Source organism: Marmota marmota, unplaced genomic scaffold (genome assembly GCF_001458135.2).
Source record: "Marmota marmota marmota unplaced genomic scaffold, marMar, whole genome shotgun sequence".
Lineage (NCBI taxonomy): Eukaryota > Metazoa > Chordata > Mammalia > Rodentia > Sciuridae > Marmota > Marmota marmota.
The window spans coordinates 46524628-46537356 of record NW_026000005.1 but is presented as its reverse complement, the minus strand read 5'-3'; the positions used below and the strand labels follow the sequence as shown (position 1 = coordinate 46537356).

At 53.5% G+C, this 12729-nt stretch overlaps 1 protein-coding gene across 1 annotated transcript; it reads right to left on the bottom strand.

Moving 5' to 3' along the window:
* Positions 1–7209: 7209 nt before the first annotated feature.
* Positions 7210–9494, bottom strand: Tex44 (testis expressed 44). Its single transcript, XM_015481538.2, has one exon. The coding sequence runs from the start codon at positions 9052–9054 to the stop codon at positions 7918–7920; it is 1137 nt and encodes a 378-aa protein (XP_015337024.1). The 5' UTR covers positions 9055–9494; the 3' UTR covers positions 7210–7917.
* Positions 9495–12729: the final 3235 nt, after the last annotated feature.

Genomic DNA, 12729 nt, shown 5'->3' with positions numbered 1-12729 from the left:
AGGCACTGGGTTTGATTCTCAGCACCACATATAAATACATCAATAAAATAAAGGTCTATCTACAACTAAAAAAAAATATATATATATATATTTAAAAAAAAGAAAGAAAAATTGTGCTGGGCGTGGTGGCACACACCTATAATCCCAGGGACGAAGGAGGCTGAGGCAGGAGAAAGGCAAATTCAAGGCCAGCCTCTGCAACTTAAGCCGGTCTCAAAATAAAAAATAAAAAGGACTAGAGATATAACTCAGTGGCAAAAGCACACTTGGGTTCAATCCCTAGTACAACAAAGAAGAAAATAAAAATAAAAGAAAGTTGTGGACAAGTTCTCCAAAAGTGGGTGACCATGCCCCAGGGCCCAGAGCCTAGGAGTGGGCTGTGGGTGGCCTTGGGCAATCCTTCAATCCCACCTGCTGTTCTGGCCTGTATTTGTGGGAAAGGTGACTTTTGTCTGCTGGGGAAACTAAAGATGCAAGAGGTGTGGAGGTTAGGGTGCTACCTGCAGTCCCAGACCTAGAGGAGCCTGGAGGGACAGGCTGCCACTGGTCCTCTTTGGGAGGAGCATGGCTCAGGGTAGGGCAGAGCAGCCTGCTGAGAGAGGCACTGGGAGTGCTGGACGAGCCTTTCCTACAGGTGATCCAGGCTGCCCTGATAAGAGTGGAGACAGACTTCTCCTTTCTAGTCTTGGAGGCACAGGCCTCTGGACCTGGAGCTTACAGGAGCCTGAAAAGAAGAGAAGCCTGGAGGGAAGAGAGAAGCCATGGGAGTAGAGGAGACAAGCGACTCAGGAGGATGGAGACACTCCTGACAGCTTTGAGTGCCCCATGCCAGGCATCCCAAAGCTATTTCTTTCCTATCTGTTCATGACACAGCCCATCAATGCCATTTGTGTCTAAACTATTCACTTTGGGTTCTGTGATTTCCTGAACAATACACAGGCAATACAGAAAATGCAAGAAGAAAGAAAATGGACTTTATCATGTGCCCACTGTTAAATGTTGTTTCAGCATATTTTTTGTTGCTATAACAAAATACCCGAGTCTGGGAAATTTATAAAGAATAGAAATTTAGTTTGAGACTAGACTCAGAAACTTAGTGAGGCCCTAAACAACTTAGTGAGACCCTGTCTCAAAACAAAACAAAACAAAACAAAAAGGGCTATGAAGTTGGCTCAGTGGTAAAGTGCCCCTGGGTTTAATTCCCAGCCCCCCCCCCATAAAAAAAACAAAAAACAAAAAACAAGTTCATTTAAACTTCTGGAGGCAGGAAGGCCAAGAGCATAGTCTTCTCACTGCATCATGACATGGTAGAGGGTGTTCCTGAGTGAGACAGCAAGCATGCTAACTTGGGTCTTTCTCCCTCTTATAAAGTGGGTAAGGCCATCGTGAGGCCTGCCCTACTGACCTCATTGTCTCCTAATTACCTCTCAAAGGTCTCACCTCCAAATACCCTTACAATATAAATTTGGGGATTAGTTTCTGACACATGAATTTTGAGGGGACACGTTTGAACTTTAGCATTCTGTTTTAAAAGATAATGTTATTATTTATTTTTGCGCTGAGGATTGAACCCAGGGGTGCTTGACCACTGAGCTGCATCCCCAGACCTTTTTTTTAAATTTTGAAACATGGTCTTGCTAAGTCGCTTAGGGCCTTGCTAAGTTGCTGAGGCTGCTCAAACTTGCCATCCTCCTGAGTTGTTGGGATTACTGGTGTGTGCCACTATGCCCAGCAAAAACATGTTGGTGATCACAGCATTTCTATGAGGCAAATGGAAGATCTACCTTACGGAGGAGGAAATGGAGGGTTGGAGACATGGAGGCCCTCTCCTAGGACCACAGTGTCCACCTGTGCGGGACTCTACAGGGCAGGCCAGCTTGCTTCAGGCTCAGGTTCTGAGATTGGCGGCGGCTGGGCCGGGCCTGAGGCCGCTGGGCTATCGGTGCTCTGGTCTCAGAGCTGCTCTGCCCCGTTGCTGGGCTGTTGCTCAGTTCTGCCAGCGACGCTGCTGGGAGCGTCTGTGCCCCTCGGTCTTCCTGTCCTTGTTCCTAAGAGGTTCCTAGGATGCATTCGCCGCGCCGAGGGTGGTATCTCTGATCCTCCTCTAGCTCACAAGGTCGCTCAAATTCCCCAGCGCCCGGCCCAGCGCCCTGGTGCAGGCAGTGCTGCCTTCTCCCCCGCAGGGGGCGCTCCCGCAGGCTCAGGGACTCTGGATCCCCAGGAACAGGGTTCCCTCCTAGCTCGGGAGGTCGCGGTCTTCAATATTTAAATGCGTTCTCCAGACCTCATTTACCTACCCGTTATGACATCCTCCTCATAATGGAATGCCCTTATTCAGGATCACTGCTCTGGAGAGACGCTTTTCCTTCCTAAAACCAAACCCAAGAACCAGACCACAGTCACTTAGCGATTCTGGCCAATTAGCCTTGTGGCCACAAACTGAACAAAAATGTTGTCCTTCCAAAGCCAGGAAAATTGACAAAGATTGGCTTTAGTTTTTTGTTTTTTTTTTTTTTTTTTTAACCAGTCTTAAAGTGATGTCAAATTTCTAACTTTTTTTTTTTTTTTTTTGGTACGGGGATTGAACCCAGGGGCGCTTAACCACTGACCCACATCCCCAGCCCTTTTAATTTTTAATTTTGAAACAGGGTCTCCTTAAATTGCTCAGTGCCTCACTAATGTGCTGAATCTGGCTTTGAATTTGCAATCCTCTTGCCTCAGTCTCCCGAGTTCCTGGGATTACAGGTGAGCACCACAATACCCCGCTAATTCTTTTTTTTTTTTTTTTAAACAAAACAGATATTCTTTTTAAAAACAATATTTAAATCTTCCCCATCATTTGACTATGAGTCTCTCTGCCTTCCTCTCTCTCACACCGGCACACACACTCAGATGGGAAGGGTTAGCAGCCGTGGCCATGGTGTGGGCCCCCAGGGTGTGGGCTCTGAGTCAGGGTTTAGCGTCCAGGATGTTTCTTTGGGATCATGCCCAGTGAGGAGAGAAGAAGCCAAGCGGACAGAGGGAGAAGTCGAGGCTGTGATGCCAGCCCCAGCCAGCCTCAGGGACATCATGGTAGCTCTCTGAAGGGGCTGCTGCTGCAGGTTGTCCACTTCCAGTGCTCTGGCACCTGCGGGAACAAGTCCTTTACTGAAGGGGGAGGAATGGGCCAAACATATCATCCACCAAACCTGGGCTGGCGTCCCTTTTGACCACTGCTCAGACTTGAGGATGACTTCCCTAGCCAAGCTCCTGCTGGTCAGATGGTAGGATACTGGGCCTGTCCTGTTGACTCTTGGCCCAGCCTAAATGGCCATTTCAGCAGTTCTCCTGTTTACTTGCCAGTCTTTCCTGGCAGAACATAATCCAAAAGTCCATCCCAGAGAAACACCACCTGTTGTCAGGTGTCACACCTAACATGTAAATGAGAAGCTCCCTGGCTTCCTGAGAAGCTGGCTGGCCTCGCAGGGCTGAGTTTTAACTCTGTCCTGCCTCCAGTTCTCCACACCTTCCCAGGGCCACCCCGTTATCGTCACCACTGTTACCACTGTCCCTTTCTTCTGTCTCTGTTAACTGCCTCTCCCCAGCCATGTGCCCCCTTATTCAGTGTTCATGCATCTAATATCATGAACCACAGGGAGGCTTTGGGGGTTCAAAAAAAGTCCTTCATCCTCTTAGGTTATTACTGGGGCTGTAAATTAAACTGACAAAAGACAGATGGACAGCAGACTTTATTTTGTATGTTAAAACGTTTGTATGTTATTTTATTAGATACTAAAAGTTTCCCATGGTGTGGGGGGCTTCATAGAAAGAAATTTCCCAAAGCAGTGGCAAGGTTTGATGGCTTTTATACCATTCTAACAAAGGACGATAAATTTGTGGAGAGCTGATAAGACAAAGGAAAGGCGTTTCTGGGCTTTTGGGGGCATGGTAAATTGTGGGAAGGTAAATATGTGGGGGCACGGTAGAAGGGCCACTGTTAGGCTTGTTTGTGTAGATTCCTCTCAACCATCTGTCTATAGTGAGAGGTTGCTCTCCTCTTCCTGGTTTGGAAAAGGAGGAACTGTCACAGGGAAATTTATATCTTCTCTTCAGAGAAGGGGAGAGTAGAAAGCTGTCCCCAATGTACTTTTCCTCATTTGCCCTCAGCTCCAAATAATCCCGGAGCCAGTGCCCCACGCTGCTGCATGCCTGTCCCATGATGGGCGGGATCACTCCCCCTTGCCCACTGCTCCTGTGTTTTTTTGAACCGCCTCCTCTTCTCTTGCCTGTGGTTGGAGCTTGTCCCCAAGCTCCTGTCTTGGGGTTTCCTGTTCATTCTCATTTATCCCTGGGCCAACTTATACTGGGCTCGGGGCATCAGGTTCTCTCCACGTTGGAGCCTGCAGCCCTGAGTGTGCAGCCTGAGTTCTCCAGGGTGTCTGGCACCTGGATGCCTGGGGCCCACCCCTGGGGAGCATGTGCTGCCTGGGGCCCACCCCTGGGGATCATGTGCTTCCTGGGGTTTGCCAGCACAACTGTTTACCCCATAGCAAGAGCAGGAGGAGGAGGCAGGGAGAGCCCAGAGCTGACAGCGGGTGGCTGGCCGGCAGGGCAGCACCTAAGTCAGTCAATGGTGGGGGGGTTCCTGCCCCAACTTGCCCCTGTGCTGGTCACGGGCTGTGTCCTTACTGAGTAGCCAGGACCTCCAAGAGTCAACACCAGCCAGTGAAGATGGAAAGGTGGGCTGGCTTCTTGATTTTCATATCAAGGACCAACAGATGCCCGCGTGGCCGTGCTCACCTGTCCCCTCAGGCACTTGGGATGCTGAGGTAGGAAGCTCACAAGTTCCTGGTCAGCCTGGGCAACTTAGAGAGACTCCAACTCAAATAAAATTTAAAAAATGGGGCTGGCGATGTGGCTCAGGGGTGATTCACCCCTGGGCTCAATCCTCAGGACCCACACAAACAAAAACAACAGCCACAGGTGGTCCATGGGCCAGATTCACCTCAGTGCCATCCGGCCTGTCCCCCGGCTTCCACTGGCCCTTCTCCTGGTGTTCCACACCTGGCAGTGACCCGCGTGTCATCCCGTGACTGCAAGGCTCAGGCCACCAGGGAATCGTGAGTGTCGTTTTCCTGACCCTCAACCCAACTGGTCACCTGCGATGTCTCCTTTCCCTTTGCTCTGTCACCTTTTACACCCTTCACTGCCAGCCTTGACTTTTCTGGGCCTGGGCCATCTCTCCACAGGGGACCCCTGGCCCTGTCACCCCTGCTGCCAGCCACCATCACTGAGCTGCTGTGCTCCAGGCCTTGGTCCTCCTCTAACAGTGAAGGCCCACCTCAGTGAGAGCCCGCACATAGCTGCCCCTCCCCCACCTCCACTCCTCATGGTAGAGCCACGTTCTGGGCACCTGATTCCATGTCGGGCTCTGCACCAGTGGTCAGCATGATGTCGTGTACACTCCGCCACTTGCCGGCACTGACTCATGAAGCCCTGCAGTCCTCACGGCAGTCCAACCCCTGACAACACTGTCACCATCTGTTTACAGGTGAAGAAACTGAGGCAGGAGAGGAGAAGGAAACACAGCTGGCAGGCAGGGTGCCCAGCATTCAAGGTGGCCTGGACCCAAAGGGCACGCCCCTTCCTCATCACTCACCGGCTGGCTCCAGCTGCCCCCTCCTGAGATGAACCTCCATTTCTAGGCTTTGACCTGAGCCAGGTGACTGGTGTGTGACTGGTACTTCAGTCCTGTGGCCTGCATAACCTGTCCAGGGCAGGACATGGGTACTGAACCAGTGTGCTTCCCTGGGACTCACCTGCCAAGGCCAGTGGACGGTTCCACTTCTCCAGAAGGTGGAGCTGAGAATGGAGAGAGCCAGCAGTGGGGCAGCTGGAAAGACAGCCCAGAGAACCCGCTGAGCCGGGAGCCCGCCTCGCCCATACCGGCAGCAGTGCCAGCCACCAATCCTTTCCTTATGCTGGTTTGAGTTTGTTCTGTCCCTTGCAAAGCTCAGGTCACCTTTGGGGGTATAGCAGGGCCTGGTCCACAGTGGGTGTTCAATACCATTTGTTGAAAGCTTGGATGAGCATATTTTGGGGGTGCCTTGTTCTTACCGTGTCTGTCTGGGGAGTACCCTCTCCCCTTGCTCTTAAGGTCTGACTCAGTTGCTTCTCTAAGAGGACCATCCCCCCATTACTGGGATCTAAGTTGACAACCTCACTCCTCTGAATTCTTTGCTTTCATGACATGGGAACTGGGGACAGTTCATGCTGCACCTCAAGAAGGTGGCAGCCCCTGGGGACTAGGGGTACACATGTCTAGTCTGTCTTTACATCCCTTTTGGGCTTAAGAGTCAGACTTCCTCTCATGAGCCATCTGCAAAACAGGTGTGGCCTACACATGCTCCCGGGGGTCAGGCTGAGACATCTGTCACTCCAAGGCCAGGTGGGCTGTGGTGACAGTGACCACCACTCTCCCTAAAGTGGTGGTTTAGGTAGTTTAGCTGCCTGTGATCCTGAAGAAATGGGGGTGTTTTAGTCAACTTTTTTTTGGTTGCTGTGACTGTAACCTGACAAGAACAATTGTGGGGAAGGAAAAGTTGGCTAATGAATTCAGAGGTCTCAGTCCATAGATAACTGACTCCATCCCTCGAGACTTGAGGAGAGGCAGAACATCGTGGCAGAAGGGTGCCATGCCCCCAATGCCCACCTCCTCCAGCTACATCCTACCCTCCTTCAGTTTCCCCCAGTTAATCCTATCAGGGATTAATTCAATGATTAATTTGTTGACTGGTTAAGACTCTCATAACCCAATCATTTCTCCTTTAAATCTTGCATTGCTCACATATGAGCTTTTGGGGGACATCTCACATCCAAACCAAAACAGAGGGCCCTAGATTTTTCCAAAGAGGCAGAAATCCATATTTTTATGTAAAATCTCCTTTTTAAAACTCTAGCAATTAATTCATTAGTTTGCACTTTGAGAAGCACTATGTAAGTCCAACAAATGCATCAGTGGGCTGACTTCCCCCCAGGGCCCTTATCGAGAGACTGCTGGGAAGAACAGCAGTCCAGGCTGTGGCAGGAGGATGTGACAGGTCAGGCCAATATCCTGCTGGAGTTTATGCACCACCTCTCACCTCTGGAAGCAGCACTGGGTGCAGCTGGACGGAGGCCCACTTTCTGAGCATTAGCTGGGCCCCCAGGCCTGCACTCCTCCTCCTCCTTGCCAAAGCTTCTCAGATGCAGACCAGAGCACACTCCAAGGAAAGAGACCTGCACTTAAGGGGGCAGCTATCCTGGCTTGCCAGCTTCAAAACTGAAAGCCCCCCATGCCAGAAATCCCCTTAGTCTGAAGCCAAGCACGACAAGGACAGCTTGTCACCCTGCCTGGACCCTGTCCCACCCTATCACCTGCCCACTTGGCAAATAATGATGACAGCTGTAAGGTGTGAGCTTAGTAAGGGCTCTCTGTTGCTGAGGCCTTCTAGTATCTCGGGGTGGGGGCTTACTGTCTCCATTACAGCTCAGGAGAGGGAGGCCCGGAAGCCCAGGGGTCTGAGTCACCACTGGTGACTCAGCACCCTCCACCTCCCTCCGGGGGCCTCTCAGAGCCACTCCATTTGTCCTTAGGCCCTGAATGGGACAACCTGAGGACATTCTGTTTGCAAGACACCCGGAGCCCCTCTTGTCCTCCCCCACCTGGTGCTGGGGTGGACCCCAGGACCTCTGCATGCCAGGCAGGCGCTCCTGACTTCCACTCTGCCCACTGCTCGGACAAGGGACGAGGCTGGCGCTTAGAAAATAAACGCTGGTGGTGATTTATTGATCTGCTGGGGAGCCACCCCGGGTGGGGGTGGGCAGGAACCGGGGTGAGAATCCAGGGTCTCCAGAGCTGCTGGGCAAGTCCTTGGGGCTTCCGTGTGGGATCTAGTCTCAGCTGGGGCTGGCATGGAACCGGCGCGGGGCGAGGTGACTGGTCAGGAAGCGCACGGCCGAGCGGATGCTCTCCGTAGTTCTCCGCTCCACGGTCTCCAGCACCTGGGTGACCGAGCGCAGGGCCGAGCTGGTCCCTGTGGCCAGCCCGAAGGAGAAGGCCGAGCTGGCGTTCCCCCGGATGCTGGAGACCGAGTGCAGGTTGGATCCGGTGTTGGGCAGCAGTTCCGTCGGGGAGCCGTGGCTGGAGGTCAGGAAGGCCATGGCCATGGTCATGCCCATGGGCTCGGACCACACCAGGATGTTGGCCAGGGAGCCGATGGAGCCCTCGCCCCCGCCCAGCAGGCTGGTCATGGAGCGCATGTAGCCGTTGTCGTCATCCGCCATGTACAGGTCGGAGTGCAGCGGCCTCCTCCCCGGGGCCTCCCGGTGGGGGCTGGGCAAGGCTGAGGGCGGGGCATTGCAGGCTGCGAAGGGAGGGAAGGACTGAACCCAGTGTTCTGTGGAACCGTCCACCAGGTCGTCCCCTGTCACCATCTGGGACCCCTTGGTTTTCTCTTCAGCAGCCTGGGTGACGCCAGTGGGCGGAGGGTCAAGCTGACCACCGGCGCCTGCAATGGCTGGGTCAGCAGCACCCACAAAGGGCGGGACTTCTACTACAGGTAAAGCAAAGATCAGCTGCTTCTTGGGGTCCCTCGCCTGCGGTGGTGTTCCCTTCTGAGCCTGGGAGTCACGGAGCAGGCCCACGCCATCCTGAGGGATCAGTTTATCCCCAGCTAGCCTGACCGGTAGCAGGTTCCGACTGCCCACCAACACCGGCTGGGCACCTGGGTCCTGGGGCACCAGAGGTGTGATCTCTGCAGGCTTCTGGCTGCTGCCAGGAGCGACTTCATTCTTGTCTTGGTCCCCAGAGGTTGGCTTGGCCTCAGAGGTGGCCTGATCTACATCTTGGAGTTCAGTGGCCTCTGCAGCACTGCTCTCTGGTGAGACATCTGCAGGGAGGGGGGCCTGACTTTGGGACCCTCCTGTCGGATCATCTGCAGGGCTGTGGTCAGCCTCGTTGCCCAGAAAGGCCTCAGAAGGAGCATATGGGGGGCTGCTGGTGGCTTTGGCCTTTTCTGAGGGCACGGTGGTCATTTATGCCCTCTGCCACTTGCAGTGGGAGTGGTCATGACTCTGCTGGGCTAAGATGTCCGGGTGCTGAAGTCACAGGGGGGTGTGGGTGGCTGGTGATGTCACAGGCACATGTACAGCAAGCCTCCCCAGTGGCTGCCTTACTGAACTGAGGCTATGACTGACTTGCAGCCCAGTTTGTAGGATGGAGGTGTGTATGCAAGTGCAGGTGCTGCCACAGGGTTGAAAGGAGTCATAATGCCTGTGACTGTGGCAAATGAGAAGAGGGTACAGATGCCAAGTTAGAGTTCATCAGGGACCCCTCCCAGAACCTCTTTGCCCACTCTGGTGCCACAGGACTGGATATGGCCAGTCCTTCTGCAGGGCATTTGTTTTCCAGCAACAGTGGGCAGGAATAAGTCAAGGCCAGAACCTGGTCAGCTCCTGGTTCTGACTGTCCCTGGCTGTGGAATTAACCCTTTGGACACAGGATAGACAAACTTCATCTTCTTCCTGCTCTCCTGACTTGGGGTGTGCACACAACCACAAAGATCTGCACCCCCAGGGTGTTCCTGAGACCCTGATGAACTTCTTGTGCTTGTCCCTTTAATAAAAAGGTTGGGCTGGAAAGTTTCATTCTTCTGTGTCTGTGACTCTGGGGTTGTCAGTAACACTTGGTGCCTGCTTATCAGGGACCAGAGAAGAGCCAAGCCCCGTGACTCCACGGTCTCTAAGCAGTGCAACTCTGTTCTTATACCCACTTATTGCTGGGGCAGCTGAGCCTCAGAGGGAAGAGGCAACTTATTCAAAGTCACATGAATAAGCACTAAATCTGGGATTTGAACTCCGCCTGACTTTAGCTCATGCAAGCTTTCCGGCCCCTCTGGTATCCAGGAGGGCTGTCAGAAGCACTGAGTGACTGGCAGGGTAAGGAAGCTGGGTGCTGGGAGCAGAGTGCTACCACAGCTGCTCTGGGCACCTCTGGGTGACAGCTGGTGCCGCTCAGGGTTTTGCCCTCAGTAGCTCAACTTTCCTCCCCACCTCCCTTCCCACGCACTTTTCAATGCTGCTTCTCTCCAGCTCCTTTGCTGGCCCTCGTCTTCCTCCTCCCCTAACATGAGGCCTCTCCATGTTCTCTTCATCCCCTTTACACTCCGCTCTCTGAGCCTCTGAAGCTGGCTCCACCTCTCCTTCTCCTCCACCTCTCCTTCTCAACCCTTGCTACCCACTTATTCTCCTGTGGTGCCCTGAGGCCACCTCAGAGGTCATGGGCAAACCCAAGTTTTGGGGAGTATGGGGGCGAGGCAGCTGAACCAAGTGAAGGAATGTGGAGGAGTCTGCTAGTTGACCATCCTAGTTGCCCTTCGTTCTTACTGTCAGACCCCAGTTTCATTCAGGGTGGCTGTCTGCTCAGCTAAAAGAATGGGTCTCCCGACCTCTCTTGCAGATAGGCAAGAACATGAGACCATATTCTGGCAAAAGAGAAGCAAGCAGAAAGAATTAGGCAGTACTTCAGAAAGGATCCTTCAAAAAGCTAAATATCCTTTGGCTCTTCCACCTTTTATGCCTTTGGCTATTAGGAATGTAAGGCTGGAGCAGTAGCAGCTATATTGATCCTTTGCCGCGTTTTCTGTTCTCGAGACTAAAAGGTTGAGGGGTCACTCCAGTTGAACTGGGCTGACTGGGCTGCACGAAATAACCACACAAGAGACACAAATACCTTTTTCTTTGGGGTCGCTGTGAGGGCTCCTCTGACCTTAAGGGTCCGCAGAAAGAGAGAGACAGAGAGCACGTGCTGACCCCTTTCATTGAGGAGAAGCTATTCAAATGAGGCAAGAGGTCAGGTTTCAGGGGGCTGAGTCTATCTTCATGATGTCCACTGTCAGCAGGTTGACTGACACCTGGGTAGGCCACACCCAAGGGCACAGTAAGAGAAGGGACACACACAAGGCACTTCCATAGAAGATTCTACCCTAAACAGGGCAAGGGGTTATATTACAAAGGAACAGGTGAGTGTAGCTTCACCCCTGGGGCTGTAGCAAGACACACCCATGCACGAGACACTGACCCTCAAACCCAAGAAGGGTGCCACATTTCTGCAACTGAGAGCCTCAGCACCCAGCCGGGGAGTGTACCTCAGTCACATGTAAGGTTGGCCTCCCACAATCCTTGAGGTAATCCTGTGGGTGGAAGGTACACACTAAGATGGTAGAGCACAAGGGTGGAAGGAACCTGGGTCCCTTGGTTGGGGCTGTCATACCAGCCACCAGAGAGAACTACTGCCAATACCCAGAACTCCTCTATGCGAAGGAAAATAATCACACATGTGCTTAAATTGTTGGCATTTGGGGGTTTTCTACTTCATGCTTCTCAACTCAGTTCTCACCTAAATCTGACAATTCGGACAGCCCAGCAGGGGTGTCTTCCCTGCTGACTTGGACATCTTCCTATGGTAACATGAAGGGCAGCATGGGGCACTGAGCACAGCGGGTGGGTGTTCCCCACTTTCGGGTGAGGAGATGGAGACACACAGCCAGCTTCACAGCCAGGGGAGGTGTCTGCACAGTTCAAGTCCCCCCCGCACTGCCCTCTGCTTCTGGCTAGATGTTCTCCCCCAATCCCATCTTTTTTGGGGCTGTGGGAGGTTAACAGGGATTTAACTCAGGGGCACTTGACCACTGAGCCACATCCCCAGTCCTATTTTGTAATTTATTTAGAGACAGGGTCTCACGGAGTTGCTTAGGGCCTTGCTTTTTGCTGAGGCTGGCTTTGAACTCACGATCCTCCTGTCTCAGCCTCTGGAGCCGCTGGGATTCCAAGCCTGCACCACCGCTCAGGCCCCAGCCCCATCTTTACCAAGGAAATGAAACTGTATGTGTTTGAGGCGTGTAGCTTCGTGTTCTGGGATATATTACACTATGAAATATCCCCACCGTCAAGTCCTGGTAACCAGGGAGCTTCGACAGTGATGACCACTCCTGCTGAAGCCTCCCGGGGCCCTGGGGGTGGTGCTGACGCATCCCGGTTTTATAGATGAGGAAGCTGAGGCTCTGCTGAGGCTCTTCGTGACTCACGTGCACACGGATGGGACCAGAGGCCCTTCAGAGCCACTCAGAGCTCGCTTCTGCAGACCCCTGGTCACAGGGAGGGTGGCCTCTTCCTGTTCCTGCTGCCATAGGCACTGTTTCCCATGGTCCCGCCCCAGGATGCTGCTGCTCCTGGCCTCAGGGTCTGGCCCCTCCAGGGGCTGCTGCTGGGCAGGTGGACCTGGTGCTCTCTGGGGCTCTGCGGCCCCTGATGGCAGCCCCCACCATGGCCATGGTCACCTTGGGGAGGGCAGTGCCGCCCAGCCTGTCACTGAGGCCACTCTGGGGGGCCTGGGGAGGGCCTGGGAGCCTGAACTGTGGCTGGCTGCCTCTCGGGGTGCTCCCAGGCAGCTTCTGGGGATATCATCACTGATAGGCCAGGACGCCTGGTTCCAGGACTCCTGCTTCTGGAACCTTCAAGAAACAGAAGAGATGGAGGGAGCAGATGGCATGGGAATTCCACCTAGAACAGAGCGGGATTTGTTTGGAAGAAACAGGTTAATGAGCCCCGGGGGGTGGGCGCTGGGCCCCAGGGTTGGCTGCTGAGCCCCTGAGGGTTCTCACCTTACAGAGGCGGGGCTGCCCAGCAGGGCCAGTCCTCTGAGGGCCTCTG

Excerpts from the sequence above, each read along its gene's own strand:
- Tex44 (XM_015481538.2), bottom strand. The coding sequence starts at position 9,054 with ATGACCACCGTGCCCTCAGAAAAGGCCAAAGCCACCAGCAGCCCCCCA.